This window comes from Danio aesculapii, chromosome 2 (genome assembly GCF_903798145.1).
Source record: "Danio aesculapii chromosome 2, fDanAes4.1, whole genome shotgun sequence".
Taxonomy (NCBI): domain Eukaryota; kingdom Metazoa; phylum Chordata; class Actinopteri; order Cypriniformes; family Danionidae; genus Danio; species Danio aesculapii.
This window is the reverse complement of record NC_079436.1, coordinates 28,568,534-28,588,638: the sequence shown is the minus strand read 5'-3', so window position 1 is coordinate 28,588,638 and position 20,105 is coordinate 28,568,534. Positions and strand designations below refer to the sequence as shown.

Here is a 20,105-nt window from a genome sequence, read left to right as displayed (position 1 = left end):
TGGCCAGACGGAAGCCACTCCCCGCCTGGAATTTTCCAAAAGGCATCTGAAGGACTCTCAGACCATAAGAAACAAAATTCTCTGGTCTGATGAGACTAAAATTTAACTCTGGAGTGAATGACAGGCGTTACGTTTGGAGTAAACCAGGCACTGCTCATCACCAGGCTAATATCATCACTACAGTAAAGCATGGTAGTGGCAGCATCATGCTGTGGGGATGTTTTTCTGCAGCAGGAACTGAAAGACTAGTCAGGATGGAGGGAAAGATGAATGCAGCAATATACAGAGACATCCTGAATGAAAACCTGCTTCAGAGTGCTCTTGACCTCAGACTGGGGTGACGGTTCATCTTCCAGCAGGACAATGAGCCAAAGCACACCACCAAAATATCAATTCAGTGGCTTCACAACAACTATGTGAATGTCACTGAGTGGTCCAGACAGAACCCAGACCTAAATCTTATTGAACATCTCTGGAGAGATCTGAAAATGGCTGTACACGGTCGCTTCCCATCCAACCTGATAGAGTTTGAGAGGTACTGCAAAAGGAATGGGCAAAAATTCCCAAATACAGGTGTGCCAAGCTTGTGGCATCATATTCCAAAACACTTGAGGCTGCAATTGCTGCCAAAGATGCATCAACAAAGTATTGAGCAAAGGCTGTGAATACTTATGTACATGTAATTTTTCAGGTTTTGTATTTTTAATAAATTTGCAACTATTTCAAAAAAATCTTTTTTCACATTGTAATTATGGGGTATTGTGTGTGTAGAAATTAGAGGAAATAAATGAATTTTATCTATCTATCTATCCATCCATCCGTCCATCCATCCATCCTTTTATGATATTTCTAGTTAATTATAATCTATTTGTTTCATATTTGTATATATTCATTGAGGTGTTATTTAAAACATAATAAGCTCAAACAATAATTAATGCCATATTTAAATACACACTACTCTATTAAAATTTTTCTCTATTGGTTTGGCTCATTTTTTGAAACAGGAATAACATTCTTAAACCAACATGGACAAACCTCCAAACCACAAATGTCTAAGTACATCTTTGCAAATGATTAAGTACAGGTAGCTGTCATTTAGCACAATTTCCAAGTGAATAGATCTAGTTGATCTAAACTGACTGTTGATTCTCAGTTCAATGGTTGTTCGCTCCAAAATATGTCAGCGTCATTTCATTGTATGAGTTATTACATGCACAATAGTCTGTTCAATTGTCAAAATTAGTCAAGAACATAATACCATAAATACCATATATGAATCTGTGGAACATTTGATACATTTACTGTATTACAGCAAATGACAGTCAGGTGAAACTAGAAGTTGACGAACAAAGGAGGAATTTCACACATCTCAGGTGACCAATTAAGCACTGAAGGCTGCATGTAATTTTCATGTTTTTTTGTTTGTGTGTTTATATTACAGTATATTTTGTTTTATTATGATGTATGGAAATTACTTTATGTGTGTAATTGACAATGGTTACAATTTCCTTGGCAGTATGAGTGCAATGTGTGATGTCAAACCTTGGAGGCTACCCTAAAATCCTTTTTATAAATCTTATAAATTGATTTTATTAAGTTTTATACACAATTGCATTCTGTCAAAAGACAAAAAGCAGTGGAGTAATCATTTTCAAAAACTGGGCTAAGACTGAAAGGTGGACATGAGGGATATTTCAATGGTCCTCTGACAAAACAACAAAACAATGGTGACAAAACAACTAGACATTTTGACTTGCAGTGCTTACACAATGCCAATGGGACAAAGGATTTTGGGGGCACTGACTTTTTAAAGGAGAAGTAAATTTAGTTTTGACACACGAGTGAACAGTTTTGGGAAATATATGAGCTTTTGTGCTGAACTGTAAGACTGTTTTACAAAACAACCTTATAGTGTTGAAAATGTAATTCTTGTTTTAAGAAATGAGCCAAACCAACTGAGAAAAACTGTAATAATAATAATAATAATAATAATAATTATAATATTACAGTATATTACTGTAATAATATTTGATAATATTGGATTTGAACGATTTTAGATTATTATAAAATATTTAAAGTGTAATATTTACTACTACTATTAGTAATACTACTACTACTACTACTACTAATAATAATAACAATAATAATAATAATAAACAATAATAATAACAAACAAACAATAAATAAATAAATACAAAAATAAATAAAATACCAACATTTCTGGAAAAAAAAAGAAAAACAGCAAAAATATTAACCAATACCAACCAAAATACCAACTAATACACACATATTAAAATACTTTTAATTTCATATTTTAATCACTTTAATAATAGTTTCCCTTACATAAATTCTATTTTTAAATGACAACATGAAATAGCATATTCAGTCTAACATATTTGTGAAACATGCCATAAAGCAATCCATAGCCCCCTAAGATGCTTTCATCTTCTCGATGCGAATCTCTCCATCTGCTGCAGTGAGAGATGAACAGCAGCAGTGGCCTGTCATCATGTGTCCGCACACTACACTAGCTTTGAGTAATGAAAGAGTAACCTCTCTACTCCCCGGAGGATGAGAGCTCTCCAGCCTCTTTCACACAACTCGACCGAAGCATTTGTTTCAGATAAGCACTTCTAGCTCAGTCTGTGATTGGCCATGTAACAGGGGGTCCGAGGGGATTTTGACTTGTCACATCTCATGGAGAGGTAGATGCTCTGACGGCCACAGGCGCATTCGTTTATTCATGTCCGCTAAATGTAATAATGTTGGCCTCTTTCTTGGAGGAAAGTAAACAGTGTATTTTCAAATCTCCTGAGAGGTCAGAACAGAACAAGATCGTTCTTTCTCTTTGTTGCAAAAACAGGAACTGAACAAATGCGAAAAAAACATAGCAAATAACGAATAATGTTCTATAGTATGCAGCTTACTACAGATTTGGGCCAGTCCTTCAGTACATTTTCTTATTAAATGTGTGCAATATTTAGCTTTTCAGGTGTTTTACATATAATTTACATTATTAAATAATGTGCAAATGTAAGATGTTTGAATGATCTGTGTCCAATTTAATTTGTAAGGTATTTATATGCATTGTAAAGTAATATTTCAATAGTGTACAGTGAGTTTTTGTCAATACCTTTTATGATAGCGCAAAAATTATCCACTAAACAAGCGGTTCTAATTGTTAATAAACCTTAAATAAAACGAAGAAAAAGAATTGTATATATATTTATGTCACTGGTCTTTTATAATGTTACTGGTTCGAGCCCCAGCTCCGTAGGTTGGCATTTCTGTGTGGAGTTTGCAAGTTCTCCCCATGTTCGTTTGGGTGTCCTCTGGGTGCTCCGGTTTCCCCCACAGTTCAAAGACAAGCGGTATAGGTGAATTGAATAAGCTAATTGGCCGTAGTATTGTGAGGGAATGAGTGTGTATGGATGCTTCTAAGGCTGAACGGCATGAAATGCCATCCGTCTACAGAGATTTCCTGTGGTATAAAGACAGCGCTACAAAAGGAACTTATTATGCAGTCTCTGTCGCCATCTTGTGGCGGAATGTCAACGGTCACTTTCTTTGGTGCTCAGACCGGCTGATGGAGGCCGATGCACTGAATCCAATCTCCGAAATTATAAAAATATTTTTTTAAAAAGGTCCTATAACACTTATATTAAATTCAAATCATATTTTCATTAGTTGCGACAGTTGAAACATTGTTTTTTTTGTCAGCAATACCAACTTCAGAAAAGTTAAGACATCAGTATTTGGTGGAACAACAATAAGCATGTCTGACAGGGCACTTTTTGTTATATGTGAAATAGTTTTACTTGATTTAACTTTAAGAGTTTTTCTCAGTCGCTTTGGTACATTTCCAGACATACCAAGTCTCCCGCATATGCAGAGACTCCCGGATGCTCCCGGAAAAAAATTTATAAGTAATTTTTTTTTTTTTTAAATCGACGTACCCCCGCCCGGAAATGACTTTTCCCTACTTGGGATGTCTGTATTTTCTCAGATCAGAATTGAAATCTGCCCAACAGTAAGTGCATTTCTCAAAAACAACTTGTACAAATAACAAAAACACCATGGATTACCAGCAAAAGCCAGTCTCTTGCTCAAAAATTCTTACTTCATCTCTCAAAAATAAAAGTCCTTGTGTCATTATGTAGGGATAACCAGTCACAATTGCTTAGTCATGCTGCCAATACTCTGGATGGATGTTCTGATGTAAACTATGGCTACAGTTTGATGACAAATATTGTATAATTTATGCTTTTAATGTTTGTAGCTACTGTAATTTGTTGACAGATCATGTCAATTGTGATATAGAAAGGAAAAAATAGCTCTGCACATAGCACAAAAAAAAAAAAAACAGTAGAAAAGTAAATATAATGTGTACTAAAGCATTTGCGACTTGTTCAAAGAAATGAGAGGTAGAATTAGAATAGGTAGTTTTGAGAGGTACTAATTGAAGAGGTAGTTTTGAGAAAACCAAAGCGACTGAGAAAAAATGTAATTGGGAATAAATCATGTCCTTAGCAATCTCCTTAGTTTACTCAAAATATTAATGTAGATTTTAATTACAATCACATATGAATCTTATTATTATTATAATTAGTTTTATTCTTCTTCTTATTATAATAATAATTATTATTATTTTATTTTATTTAAATAGTATTTATAAATGGCTTATTACTTTTTATACATACATGCAATGTTTTCAAATCTCCTAAGAGGTCAGAGCCACCCAGTATTTCTTTCTTTGTTGGCAAAAACAGGAATGTGAAAATGGACAACCACAAAGCATATAATGAATTGATAAGTCCAAGAGCCGGCGTTGTGTAGTGCGGGTTAAGCGTTTGTGCTTTATGGCTTTATGCATTATTCATTCAGGATGCTATGGATGGCCATCCAGTAATAAGATATGACTCACCTCAGGGTAAACACACACACTCAAGCCCCCGAATGAAGGAGCGCTATATGGGGTTATTGCTATCATCCTTGAATTCACATGTGTGTTAAAAGGAGATGCAAAATGGCATTGTGATTTGCATCTGATGTCATCCAGCCTTAGCTAGCAGATACATAGTGGCTGAATAAACATCCAAACACTTTCAAGGATTCACTTACATTGTGGGAAAAAATCTCTTGCTTTAAATGTATACAGTATGTTGCATACTGTATGCAGCTGTATTTTATTTGTCTAGTGTATCATAAGAAACGTAGACACACAAATGTAGACCACAACATTGAAGGTGGGTAAAAAAAAAAAAAAAATATATATATATATATATATATATATATAAAAATGGTCATGTCAAGTGATTAATTGTGATTTATTGCATTCAAAATAAAAGTTTGGATTAATATAATTATAATATTTCTTGTAAATATTGTTCCAAGGAACTGTTGACATGAAATTGACCCAGATTTTTGAAAAAATCTGAAACAATCCAAACATACAAATAATCCTAAACAAAACAAAACAATCTGACAAAAAATTGTTATGTAATAACAAGGGGGACTCAGAAAGGGAAATGTATTTAATACTTGTATAAAAAGCTTTTTTTTGACAGCTTCAAGACACCTCTTTTGTGGAGATTCAAGTCTCCATTGCATTGCTCAGGTGTGATTTTCCCCAGACTTCTATAGAGTTTAAAAATCTTGATGGTTCTGTGGGTCTCGTCTATGAACTTTTGATCTTTATTTCTATTTTCTGTTGGATTGAAGTCAGGTGATTGTCTGGGCCCATTCTATCAGTTTATTTCTTCTCTGAAACCATCGAGAGATTTTTGACTGTGTTTATGATCTTTGTGTTGTGGTGTTGGGACTGAAAAGCTACAGTACATTTTAGCTGCTGACTGTGCTTTCCATGCCTTTTAACACCTCCCTTTCTTCATGTGTTCAATATTTTTTCGCCCTGTGTCATTGCATTTTTTTTACACATAATAATAGTTTTTTGCATGTATGGATTACTTTAATTGTTACTAACATCTGATAAAAATTTCAAGTCAACAGCACCAAATTGTGATGTGGCATTCATTTGCTGTATAAATAATATAGTGTAATATATATATAGATATATATATATATATATATATATATATATATATATATAGATATATATTTATATATATATAATATATATATATATAATATATATATATATATATATCACACCACACACACACACACACACACACACACCACACACACACACACACACACCACATATATATATATATATACACATATTATACACATATACAGTGCTCAGCATATGTAAGTACACCCCTCAAATCTCTTTTTTAAATTCATATTTTTAAATAGAAAGCTATATAATATTATATTTGTGCATATACATTAGATTAGATTAGTACTGAAGCCAAATCTGAAGCTTATCTAACAAAATGACATGCAATAATGGTCCAAAAACTAGTACACCCATATTATATGTTATAGAAAAATATTAAATACAAATTTAAAAGAGGAAAACATCAAAAGAAGCAAAAAATTGAAAAATTGTAAAAATTTTGTGGGTTGTAATTTTTTTTTTTTTTGCAATACTTTGCTTGATTTTTATTGCTTTAATCTTTCAATTACTAAATATGTTTGGTGACTAAAATATTATTTTAATAAATATATCCGTTTAGTAAATAAGTTTTGTTTAAATGCACCAAAATACTTTGCCTATATTCACTGAGAAATGGATAAAATATAAATTTTCAAAATAGGGTGTTCTCATATTCAGTATGCTGAGCACCGTATATGTATATACAATTTGACTTATAAGAGCTGTAGTACATTTAAAATATAAATAAATAAAAAAAAACTCAAATAACACATTGGGTAAAATAAATACTTCCCAAAAAACATTTAAATTCGTTAAATTCGTTAAAATCTCAAACCTAAACCTAATATTACGACTGTAATTAAGCAAATATAAAAACATCATAAGTCCAATTAAGTTTACCTTACCTTTTCAGTATGACGGTGCCCTCTTGAGTGTCCTTATTGCTGTAAATATCAAACTGGATCCTCCATCACCAGGCAAAATGCTATATTCCACGTCAGCATTTTTTCCAGTGTCCAGATCATGAGCTTTGACCCTTCCAACCGACGAGCCCACCGGTGATGATTCAGAACACGCAAGTGAAAAATACTGCCGAATTCCAAGCAGCTTTATCATGATCAAACTCTCCCCTCAGGAACAGACATTCACAAAGCCCCCTGAGAGCTAGTTTACAATAATAAGCCGCTAATCACTGCAAGAGAAAAGTGCTGGAATGCTAATCACATCTGCTAATTCAGCTCTCTTGGTTGTTTGTGTTGTTAAAATCCCCTGAGGTCTCAATCATGGCCAATTGTAAATATGTGGTTCTTTCTGGATCATACATTACCGTTCCGTCTGTGTTTGAAAGAAAGCCCTCGTTTTCTATCAGCGCACGCCATTAACTGAATTAAACAATTCAAATAATGGACTCATGTTTAAGTTTCCACAGAGCAAAGCAAATATGAAACCAGATTAAATTCACATTAAGATAAACCCCAGGGATGGACTGCTGCTGATACAGAAATGCTGACTGTATGCTGTAAGCCTCAGCGCTTTCTATAATTATTCCTGCTCATATGGAACATCTACGTTTAAACATACTTTTAGAAAAGCGTGGCGGGTTGTCATTGACGTCTCGGAGACTGATATTGACGGTGGTGGTTCCTGCTAAACCCCCAAGTTGACCGCCCATGTCTTTGGCCTGGATGACCACCTGGTATGTTTCTTTAACTTCCCTGTCCATGTTGGGTAAGGCAACTCTTATGACCCCTGATACAGAGAAACAGAGAAAAACAGAGACAGCATGTGAGAATTTACTGTATGCATTTTACCATACATTATACATAAATCAACAATTTATTGAACAGATATTAGGTCTGTGTGAAATCAAACTTTAAAATATTTATTTCTATAGCGCACATTGTTATTCTTTTGGTAAACAATTGATCTGTTCTCCACTTAAAAAAATTAAGTATTAATACGTTTATCCACTGCAAAAATGTGTGTGTTTAGCTAATCTTTGATCAAAGTCTGACAATTTGCTTTCGCATTTGGAGTCTCTGTTGATGTAAGTTTGACAGCTTCAGCCACAATATTCTTCACCATGCCACTCTTACTGTTAGGCCTTTTTGCACTAATACATTTAGTTTTAAAATGGCGTTTTAGAACAAAAACGATCCACGTCCACACTGGCGATTCACCTAGTGGTTCTGAAAAGCTTTCCATCCCACACTACACCACTGAAAATGCACATCACATGACCATACATACTCTGGCATGTGCTGGCAGCGTATGCGGGGGTCTGAACTCTAGTCAGTCAGCTTGTGCTTTGAGCACCCCTCCCCAGATAAGAGCAGCGCATTGTCAGACAGTTCATCAAGGATACACCGCTAGATCTAACACAATCTCACAGCAATTTGCAACTTTTTGATTTAGTGGCTAATTCGTATGAATTCGAACAATCTAATTCATACAATTTAGTACGATTTGCTCATCCCCCAATGACGGTTGGGTTTAGGGGTAGGGTTAAGTGCCACGCCTCCTTTTTAAAATCGTACAATTTTGTACGACTGAACTCGTTAAACTGACAAAACGTAAAATACTTACGTTTTCTTGTGAGATCAGGCTGCTAGATCTTATCTCACAGTTGTTAAATGCAATATTTAATTAATCTTGTCTCCATCTAACAACTCTTTGATCTTTTGAATCTGTAGCTGAGTCCCAAATCGCATACTTATGCACTATTCTATGCCATTTTGTAGTTTAAAAAAGTGTAAGAAGTGCGTTCACCACTGAAAACTAATAAGTGAAAAAAAATAATAAGTGCACTTTAATTACCCGGAGATGCATTCATCATTCAGCCGATAAAATGAAGTGTGTAATGTTGGACACTTCACGCACATCAACAACCGCAGCTTTTGGTCGAGTAGCGGAAGGGGCGGAGCTATCGGGCACACATGTTGGATAACTTTATTTATTTTGGATGGTGAAAGCAAAATTTTCCCGCAATAGTGATTATAGCGCCTCCCGATAGTGAATGCGGTTATACTCATGGCAGGTGTAATTGGTAGTTTGGTAGTCATTTATTTCACTGATTTGGCAACCGTCAAACGTCATCAGGGAAACGGTTTGAATTCCGCTTAGTAAAAAAAAAAATAGTCCTCCATTTGGGACGACACTACAATGCATATACTATGTTGTTGAGTGTGTAAGTGCATAAGTACATAGTGCATGAGTGCATAGTGTGCCATTTGAGACGCAGCTTGTTACTTGTTCTCAAGTTATGCAAGATAAGTTAATATATTATTTTATTTACCACATACACTGATTCTGCACATTTGACTGATTGCTTGCCTTTTTTTCCTACATTGTTAAAAACTTCATGTACGTTATACTTTTATTATAGCCATTAATGATTATTAAAACTGATTTCAGTAAAGAGAGGGTATGTTTTCATATTTTTCAGTGAAAGTGAAAGAAGGCAGTTATGTTATAGGCTCAATTTTGTTATAAACCTGCATACAGTGAAGACGAAGGTCAAATACATATGTAGCTACACAACGCCTTAACATTTTTGGTGTCTGTTAAGTTGTTAATATCAAAAGGAAAATAGGCAGTTCCCCATATCATGTTTCATTTCATTGTTTAGAAAGTGAAACAACTTACCCAGGGTGATGTGAATGAGGTTATAAAGTAGCCTACACTGTTTCCTTTGAAATTTACCCGACATGTCCTCTGGAGTTTGTTTTTCATATCCAAACTTGCGAAGTCTTAGAAGGAAAGGATGCAAGACTGAACTTTGTGTACTTAATATTGAGAAAAAGCCCCAATCAGATGTTTTCAGATGTCTCAATTTTCATTTTCAGAACGGAAGTACAGTAACATACTGAAGTAAAAGTCTCAACAACTTCCGGCTTCACGCAGACTTTAAATTTCAAAAAATACTAGAACAGGCTTATATATTTTGTTGACGTATGTACTACATTATCCCAAATGTTTGAGAAGAGTTCAAATCCAGAGAAACAAATAATTAAATAGAGAAACAGGTCACGTTCTGTTTTGGTCATGTTAATTATATCATACAACCCTTGATTTCATGTTTTGTTGTATATAAAACAGGGAAACACCAAAGACTCTTTAATATGTTGTGCAATTTATCGGATTGCGGCAGAGCAGCATTAGAACTAAACGCTAAAGTGATAAAACAGAGCTGCTTCTTCACTGCGTAATCATAATTATCCGAAGCGGAAGTGGGTGTTCTGTGCCATAATAAAAGCTCTGCTAATTTTGTGCCGTGTCATGCTCAGTAGCTTAGCAATAACTTCAGTGGTCTTGTTTTGCTTTGATGGCTTTTGGCTTTACTTCAATGCTAAATACTGTATACCATGGAAATACATTTTGAATACATTAGCTCATCTATGAACATGATGTGGCAGGTGTTTCATAGTATGTAATGTACTCGCATGTTTCTACACTCACAGTGTCATCAACATGTGTTTTTGTTTGCTGTGAATATGGACCCATATGCCAATTACATACTATCTCCTTAAACCGCCCTTGTTATGCTTTTTTGAATATTACCTTTCATGGGGGTATGTAGCTGTTTGGTGAATGCAACAGATGTTTTTTAAGATCAAAGTTCACGATAAATAAATGATTGTCCTTTTAAAATTTTTAAAATCACCGCTGATGCATTAAAATGCCATTAGCAACTTCCAATTTATTTCTATAACAAATGATGCCGCCTATCTTTTTTCTTATTTTGACCCTCTTACAAAAACTGCAGTGGATTTGTGTGGTCAACATCATGTCCAGAAGAAGCGTTTATTGCCTTGTGATAAAACTTTATTCTAGTGCGACGAAAAAATACTCAATTACATAAGCTGCAAAATTAATCTCCTACTTGCTTCATATTTGCGCTTTGATGTTTGTAATAGAAATGTTGAGTAGGCGGTCCTATGATGTAGGGCTTAAATGAAACATCACTTACTCCGAAACAGGACACTACACGTACAGTATGTCTGTATGTATACAACAGCTACCTGTATGAAAAAGCAGAAACCTGCAATAATGTGAAATGTGGATTGCGAATTCCAAATTATAATTTGTGCACACATATAAACCTTTCACTTACATCAATGAAATACTTGCACATTCATACAAACTGTTCCTTCCTCTTATGAAATGATTGTCCATAAATGCAAACTGTTACTTACATATTTATCACTTACATACTAACAAACCAAAAACAACAACAAGAAGAATATCAAAAACTAAGTAGTAAAATGTACTAGTGGACATGTCATGCTCATGCATTGCATGTGACGAATGTTTTAAGTTGATCTACTACAGGCCCGTAGCCAGAGGGGGTTTGGGTGGTTCGAAAGACCGACCCCTCACAGACAAAGGTCCAGAATCTGTCACATACATGAGCTCATTTGTTCTATTTAGATTACTATGCTATTATAAATTGTGAAAATAACCCATCAAAAAAGACTTTAAGACCAAGTGAAATCCTTTGTTGGCTCTTGGTACAGAATTTGGGACACTAAATTTAGCACACCGGCCCGTGACTTCCCGTTCTGAAGTCATGCTGTGCCACATTTGACATCACAAATTCTGACTGAGGAAAGCTGAATGTGCTGGCCACTTTGTAATTTGCCTAATAAATGAAAATAGTCTACAGTTTTGTTTTTTTAATGTTAACAGATTGCTATTTTTTTCTAATGATAAATGAAACAAGTATTATATTCATATTTCTTTATTCTAAATCTTTAGGAAATGTGTTAATCTTCCAATGCTTCATCAGTGGACACAGGTTTAAACTGATAAAGTAAAATAAGCAGAATAATAGAGTCTAATGTTTACAACCACTATGGGTTGTAACTTCTTCCACAAGTCTAGCATGATGGGTCAGTGGTTAGCACTGTCGCCTCACAGCAAGAAGGTTTCTGGTTCGGTCCCGGCTAGTTACAATTTCTTTGTGGAGTTTGTATGTTCCCCCTCTGTTCCTGTGGGTTTCCTCCAGGTGCTCCGGTTTTCCCCACAGTTTAAAGACATTTGCAATAGGTGAATTAGATTAACTAAATTGTCCGTAGTGTATGAGTGTGTGTGTGTGTGTGTGTGTGTGGGTGTGTGTGTGTGTGTGTGTGTGTGTGAGAATGAAGGGGGGTAAGGGTGTTTCCCAGTACTGGGTTGCGGCTGTAAGGGTATCTGCTGCCGGAATAATTGGCAGTTTATTCCACTGTGGCGAGCCCTAATAAAAAAAGGGACTAAGCCGAAGGAAAATGAATGAATGAGTCTACTTTGCTCTGAATTGTCTCTGAAGACAGACTCCCATTACATTATGAATTTCAGCTCCGGAGACTTCCTTAGTCAGGAACTACACACATTGTAGAACAGTGGCACTGATTTTACCACATCAATTTAAGCATATGTCCAGTGATGAAACATGGAAGGATGTAAGGATGGCTTACAATAACAGTAACATGTTTAATATATATACAGTTGAAGTCAGAATTATTAGCCCCCTTTTGAATTTTTTTTTAATATTTCCCAAATGATGTTTAACAGAGCAAGGAAATTTTCACAATATGTCTGATGATATTTTTTTCCTTCTGGATAAAGTCTTATTTGTTTTATTTGGCTAGAATAAAAGCAGTTTTTAATTTTTAAAAAATGATTTTAAGGTTAAAATTATTAGCCCCTTTCGATAGTCTACAGAACAAACTCATTAACTCACATAACTTGCCTCATTACCCTAACTTGCCTGGTTAACCAAATTAACCTAGTAACCTTTAAATGTCACTAAGCTGTATAGAAGTGTCTTGAAAAATATCTAGTAAAATATAATTTACTGTGATCATGACAAAGATCAAATAAATCAGTTATTAGAAATCAGTTATTAAAACTATTATGTTTAGAAATATGTTGAAAAAAAATCTCTCTTTTAAGCAGAAATTGGGGAAAAAAATAAACAGGGGGCTAATAATTCTGACTTGTAAACTTACCAATAAGAAATGTTATTGCTGTTGTGTCATACAATTTTAAGAAAAGGTGGCAAAATACATCTTACAATGAAAGTGAAAGATGAAACTGAATGAAAAGAATAAATCCGCTTCCATTTTTTAATTTCTATTTCTTGCTTACTTGTTATAGCACTGGAATAAACAGTAATCAGTCACATACATTGAGTATATGAACTCAATGGCCACCCAGATCCATTGACATTCATAAACGCTTTGATCAGTTATAGAAGTGGAACTGGAATGGCTGAAAACTCATTTCGGCAGCTCCGAATCGATTATTTCATTTACGAGAAAATTACTTTAAGCATGCACTTTGATCCTGATAATGTTGCAGACCTTTTACATTCACAAACAGCTACAGTATATGCTGTATGAAAGGTATTATTGGGAAAAAAAAGCATAATTGGGGCACTCTAAGCAAACTGAACTCAATGAAAGTCATGCAAACTGTTGCCTTCGGTTCTGTGAACAGTTCGGTTTTTATAGCAAAACGACAGATTGCAAGATGATTCTTAGAATTTGAGGCTCTTCTGATGGACGTAAAAGGCTTGGAGCGATTTGAAGAATTGAACAGGCCTTCATTAATCTGTGCTGCAATGTGCAATGCTTTTGTGAGCTCTATGATGAAAAGGCGAACCTTTGACATTCTTCTAAAGACTAATCAATCCTAATAGTTCCCCTCTCAGAGGAGCTACTTTTTAATCAGATGATGACGCATGAAACGAGGTGAACGAAATGCCGAAAGCAAAGCAGTAGAAAGAGGTGCAGTGAACTCTGTGGAATACAAAAGACCATGTGCGAATGTAACAATCCCCCCCAAAAAATCCACTATTATTCACCTGTCTTGGGGTCAACAGAGAAGTAGGGCTGCCCATGAAGGATGCTGTACACAATCCGTGCGCTGTTTCCATAAGTAGGGTCATCAGCGTCAGTGGCGGTTATTTGTCTCACATATGTGCCTGATCACGAATATGAAAAACAAAGACACCGTAATAAGCAATCAAATGACAGTATAACTGACATTCATGCAAATAATGATAATGAACACAGAACTTATTTATAATCCTGAGGCCCTTCCCATAACAAAACATTGTACACACAATTGTACTTAGGATATTACCACAAATGTAAATAGGCATTCATTGTCAAACAGATTCATGGTTTATGCTGGACTCAATTTGATTAATCATGTATCAGCCGGAGGAGAAAGGGCCACTTGCTGAGTCTTGGTTCCTCCAAGGGTTTCTTCCTCATCAGCTTTAAAATCTCAGTGAAATTTTCCTTGTCAGTGTCGCCTGTGGCTTTCTCAGTGAACAGTATAAACATTATTCTTTGTAAAGCTGCTTCAAAAGAGTGTGTATTAAAAGCAGTACACAAAGAATACTAAGTAAAGGTAGAGTTTTAGATCAGTACTTCACCACATTAGTTATGGTAATACACTTTTTTAATAAATGTGTGAATTTGATTCACATGTTTTTTTCTGAATAAAAAAAAAAAAAAAAAAAATCTTTATGTCCAAGTCTGAATGTCCTGTGGCATGAATATGCAGTCCATAAAAATGCAGAACACTATTTTATTTATTTATTTATTTATTATTTTTTATTTGTATTTTTTATTTATTTATTTGTATTATTTATTTATTTATTTGTATTATTTATTTATTAGCATTATTTATTCATTATTTTTATTATTTATTTCTTTTGTATTGTTTATTCATTTAGTTATTATTATTATTTATTTATTTGTTTATTTTTATTTGTTTATTTATTATTTGCATTATTTATTTATTCATTTGTATTATTTATTTATTTGTTCATTTATTTATTTATAATATTTATTTTTTATCATTATTTATTTATTATTTTTATTATTTATTTCTTTTTTGTATTATTTATTTATTTAGTTATTATTATTTATTTAGTTATTATTATTTATTTAGTTATTATTTATTATTTATAAGGTATTTTATCTTATCCTATCTTTAATTTAAATTTTTCCTGTCCTTATAATGTGTTGTAGGGCTAATGGAACTGTGTAATGTAAATTGAACTCAAAATGTACTGGCAATTTTCTGTCAGCCTAATACTATACATCACATTTAGGGAAGAAAAGATCAGTTGCTACGGTACATCGATCCCACTGCAATTTAAAAGCAGTTGCTCGGATCTCCTATTCTCAAACAGGGAAGACAAGATTTATAGCTGCTTCAGTTTCTTTGCGATTTTAAGTAATACAGATTACTTAATTTTAAACTTACCAGTTCAGAATTTCTGTTAAAATACCATTAAAAATAATTGTATAGATGTTCGTCTATCACACTAGGGTGTAAAAATGGTTTACAACAAGTAATCAATTCAAAAAGCTGTTTATGCAATCATCAGAAGAACTGTTTCCTATGAGAAGAAATGCAGTGTTCAGCAACATTTGCTGTATGATTATGCATTTAGGATTAATTATCACACCGTTTATTTTGTCGTCTGGCCAGCTGGTCTCCAATCCTGACAAGCTGAATAGTGCCCTCTAAAACCATCAAAGCACACCAGCTTAACCAGCTTGACCAGGCCAGGAGACCAACTAACCACCTTTAAGCAGGGATAAATAAGTGCAATTAATTATAGGATCAACAGACTAATGTCTAATGTCCTACACCAACCTTGATCATGTACACTACCAGTCACGATTCAAGTTTGGCACAAGTAAGACTTTTTGATGTTTTAGAAGCCTGTTTTGCTTACCAAGGCCACATTTATTTGATTGAATTTATAAAGCTGTTTTCTTTGTGTGAGGTACCTTTAAATGAACACTTAAAACACATCTGTTAAGCAGCATATTTACAGAATGAGCACTGTGCTTATAAACAATAATAATAAAAATAAATAATATTCATATTTATATTAAACGCATACAACCCAAATCGATACAACTAAAATATTATTTTATTAGATTCGAATGTGAAACACATTATTAAAAGATAAAGATAATAAATTCATTTGAACATCCTCTGAAATGACTCTAGAGGAGTTTTTTAATTTATTTAATTTATTTTTTGCTGTAGAATATCAGCAAAAGTATATTCCAAAGTCTAAGAGCTGTCTTAGAAAAAGCTCTATCTCCTCTACATTTCAAACATGATCGAGGATCCATCAGACATAGTTTATCCTTGAACCGAACAGATCTCAAAGGTTGATGTAGACTAATTAAATCAGAAACATATTTCAGTGTCAAACCATGGCGAGATTTGAAAAGTTATAACAGCACTTTAACTGGATTCTGTACTGAATCGGTAATCAATAATGAAATCAATAATAAGAGTAATATGGTTTCTTTTTTAGTACCAGTTAAAAGCCTAGCAGTTGAGTTCTGATTCTGCTGCAGGCGAGAGAGGAGCATCTGGCTCACACCCAAATAAAAAGCATTGCAATAATCCAAATGAGAACACAAAGGCATAAACAACCTTCTCCAAATCACTGAAAGGAGAGAATAGGCTTCAATTTGGCTACTGATCTAAACATTTCTTTTTTTCATAGGAAGCAATCATACTGCATTGTCGTTAGAATCCATACAGCATCAATGATAAACTTGTCCTCATTTGATTAGATGAAGTTGTTTGCCAACCAACACTATCACAACAGATATACAAAGGCTCAAAAGATGATTACTCCCTATAGATTTTATAGGAAAATGAAATTGAGAGTCATCAGTATACAGACACAATGTATGTAATTCTTATCAAACATCTTTCCTAATGGAATCAAAAGGAACCTCACACTTTAATGGTGCAACAGAAAAAAGAACACGTGCAAACACGTGTAAATGCATGCAAAGAATTGCATTAAAGACATCCATCCATCCATCCTGTTAAAGGTTCAACAACATTGATATAATTACACTCAGCTGATCTTTTTTCCTCCACATCCTGTCTAATGACAGAAAAAGAGTTTCCCAAACTGACTGAAATGGTTCTTCTACCCTTAAGATATGGGAAAAACCAATCACAGGCTAAACTTTAGATACCTACTTTGTCTCAGAGATTATCAATGAGAATAGCATTACTACCTAAATCTACATGTAATACAGTATTATTTGAAACTCTCAATAAAACAGACTCTTTACTATATGATCACTGCTGAAACCCGATTGAACTTAACATAAACTGTAAACGTATCTCTTATTTCTGATTGGCTGATTGGAATGTGGTTGCAGGATCAACATAGATGTTAATCCAGGAACATGTTCTACTTGGTAAAATCAGGTTCGTTGGTATCTTTTCTAATACCTTTGAAGTGAATGACAGTTCCAAAATATGAATATTCATATAATTTTGCTATAATTTCATTATAATTTTGCTGATGTTTTTCGTTTCTTTTTTTTGACTTTTTCCTGATTCTTTCTAATCTGTTTTTATGTAAAGCTCTTGAATTATTATTGAACATGAAATTTGCTGCGGCGTGGTAGCGCTGTCGCCACAAACCGCAATAAGGTCGCTGATTGGAGCCTCGGCTGGGTCAGTTGGCATTTCTGTGTGAAGTTTGCATGTTTTTCCCGTGTTTGCGTGGTTTTCCTCCGGGTGCTCCGGTTTTACCCACAAGTCCAAAGACATATGGTACAGGTGAATTGGGTAAGCTACATTGTTTGTAGTGTATGCGTGTGAATTTGTATGTATGGATGTTTCCCAGTGCTGGGTTGCAGCTGGAAGGGCATGCGCTGTGTAAAACATATGCTGGATAAGTTGGCGGTTCATTCCGCTGTGGCGACCCCAGACTAATAGGGACTGAGCCAAAAAGAAAATGAATGAATGAATGAATGAATGTTGAATCTTAGAATTAAATAATGAACAAAAGATAATGCATTTTATGGTAATTTTTAAATACTCTATGACCGTTTCCACAATAAAAAAATGTAATAAATACATAAATAAAAATATAAAGTAGTCCAACAGTTTTTAACAACAATGAAACTGAAGGTTTGTTCAAAGTGAGTTAGAAAGTGTCCTTTCTTTTAATAATAATATATTATTTTACGTTTTTACTTTTTATTGAATTTTGATCAAATAAATGCTGTCTTTGTGAGCAGAATAGGCTTATTTAAATAAATAAATAAATAAATAAAACTTGAAAAAAAAATTCTGATCTCACCCCAAACTTTGGACCAGTTATGTATGTACACAATAAAGGAGAACATTTCAGATGATCACATCAAGACGGCTCTGATCTTACTTTAAAGCAACATGCTCTGAGGCCAGGATTTTCCCTCAGTATCAAACGGCCAACCATCTGGGACATAATGAGAAGTGAACTCACCGACGGGTGACATCTCTGGGACGCTGGCCGAATATGGGCCCTCCAGGAACCTTGGCTCATTGTCATTGATGTCCTGGACTTTGATAATAAACTCCGACTCAGGCTCTAAGGGTCTGCCCGTCAGCATGTCCACGGCCTGCGCTCTCAGTGTGTAATAAGGCTTCTCTTCTCGGTCCAGGCTCCTTAAGGCATGGATGTCTCCGGTACTTGGCTCGATGGTGAAAATAGAGCCCACTCCTTCACCTGAGAGTGTGTACTTCACCTTACTATCACCTTTATCCAGGTCAGAGTGAAGCTGAAAGATGGAAAAATTGACAAATCTCATTGGGGTTGGTGAGTAAATAATTACTTGTAACTGTAATATACCTGCAAACATATCCAAATGCATGCACAGAAATGCACAAAAGACAATCTCTAAAACACAAATCTAGCATATCCAACGAGACTATGCTTATTACTGTAGTTTTATTCTGTTTGCTTACAGTTAATAATTTTTTGGTCAAATCCAAACCAATCCTGCTTCATTCTCTGACCATGTGACTATAACATTCTGGGCATTTAGTTTGAGATATTCATGAGGACTTATAAGAACCTATTTATTTGTTTATTTATTTGGTTATTTGTTTATTCATTTGTTCATTTATTTATTTGTTTATTTATTTATTCATTTATTTATTCATTTATTTATTCATTCATTCGTTTATTTGTTTGTAAATGTATTCATTCATTCATTTACTTATTCATTTATTTATTTATTTGTTTATTCTTTTGGTTATTTCTTTATTAATTTTGTTTATTCTTCTGTATGTTTGTTTATTTGTTTGTATATTTATTCAATCTTTTATTTATTTATTTATTTGTTTATTCTTTTGTATTTTTGTTTATTCATTAGTTTATTTGTTTGCATATTTATTTATTAATTCATTCATTTATTTGTTTGTTTGTTTATTTATTCATTCATTTACTTATTCATTCATTTATTTATTTTTTGTTTATTCTTTTGGTTATTTCTTTATTCATTGTTTATTCTTCTGTATGTTTGTTTATTTGTTTGTATAATTATTCATTCTTTTATTTATTTATTTATTTATTGTTTATTCTTTTGTATTTTTGTTTATTCATTAGTTCATTTGTTTGCATATTTATTTATTAATTCATTCATTTATTTATTTATTTGTTTATTTATTCATTTATCCATTTGTTTATTTATTCATTGATTCATTCACTTACTCACTCACGTATTTATTTATTCTGTTAGAGGCTTAACAACATTGATCGATTTTTTTTCCTCCACATATTGTCTAATGAATGAATGTTCATATTAAAATCTAAACAGCACATTTTGTGAATATAACTGTGTAGGCTCCAGTATGTTACACATCATACGCGAAAATGTCGAAATGACATTCTAACATTGTAATATTACAATCTAAAAACAAAAATAATGCTTTTTAAAAAAGATAAATACACCAAATGTTTACTACCTTATTACAATAGTCACTTCACAAATATTGCTCTCATGAAAACACACTTGTAAGTTTAAAAATTTCTCATTTGGCCTATCCTAACCAATCCCGTTTCATCTTCTGATCACATGATTACAACGGATTGGGTGGCATATAGTTTGAGGATGTCCAAAGAGGATTGATGTGGATAACCCTTAGTAATTTATTTTCTGTTAGCGGCTCAGCAACATTGATTTAGTTACTGCAGCAGCTAAAAATACACAATGGG

The 20,105-nt window shown here is 33.7% G+C and overlaps 1 protein-coding gene across 1 annotated transcript; it reads right to left on the bottom strand.

Moving 5' to 3' along the window:
* Window positions 1-6,965: 6,965 nt before the first annotated feature.
* LOC130234853 (cadherin-12-like) lies at window positions 6,966-18,696 on the bottom strand. The gene is given in 5 exon segments (XM_056465175.1): window positions 6,966-7,022; window positions 7,025-7,145; window positions 7,636-7,813; window positions 13,911-14,030; window positions 18,372-18,696. Coding segments are annotated over 5 exon segments (801 nt in total).
* Window positions 18,697-20,105: the final 1,409 nt, after the last annotated feature.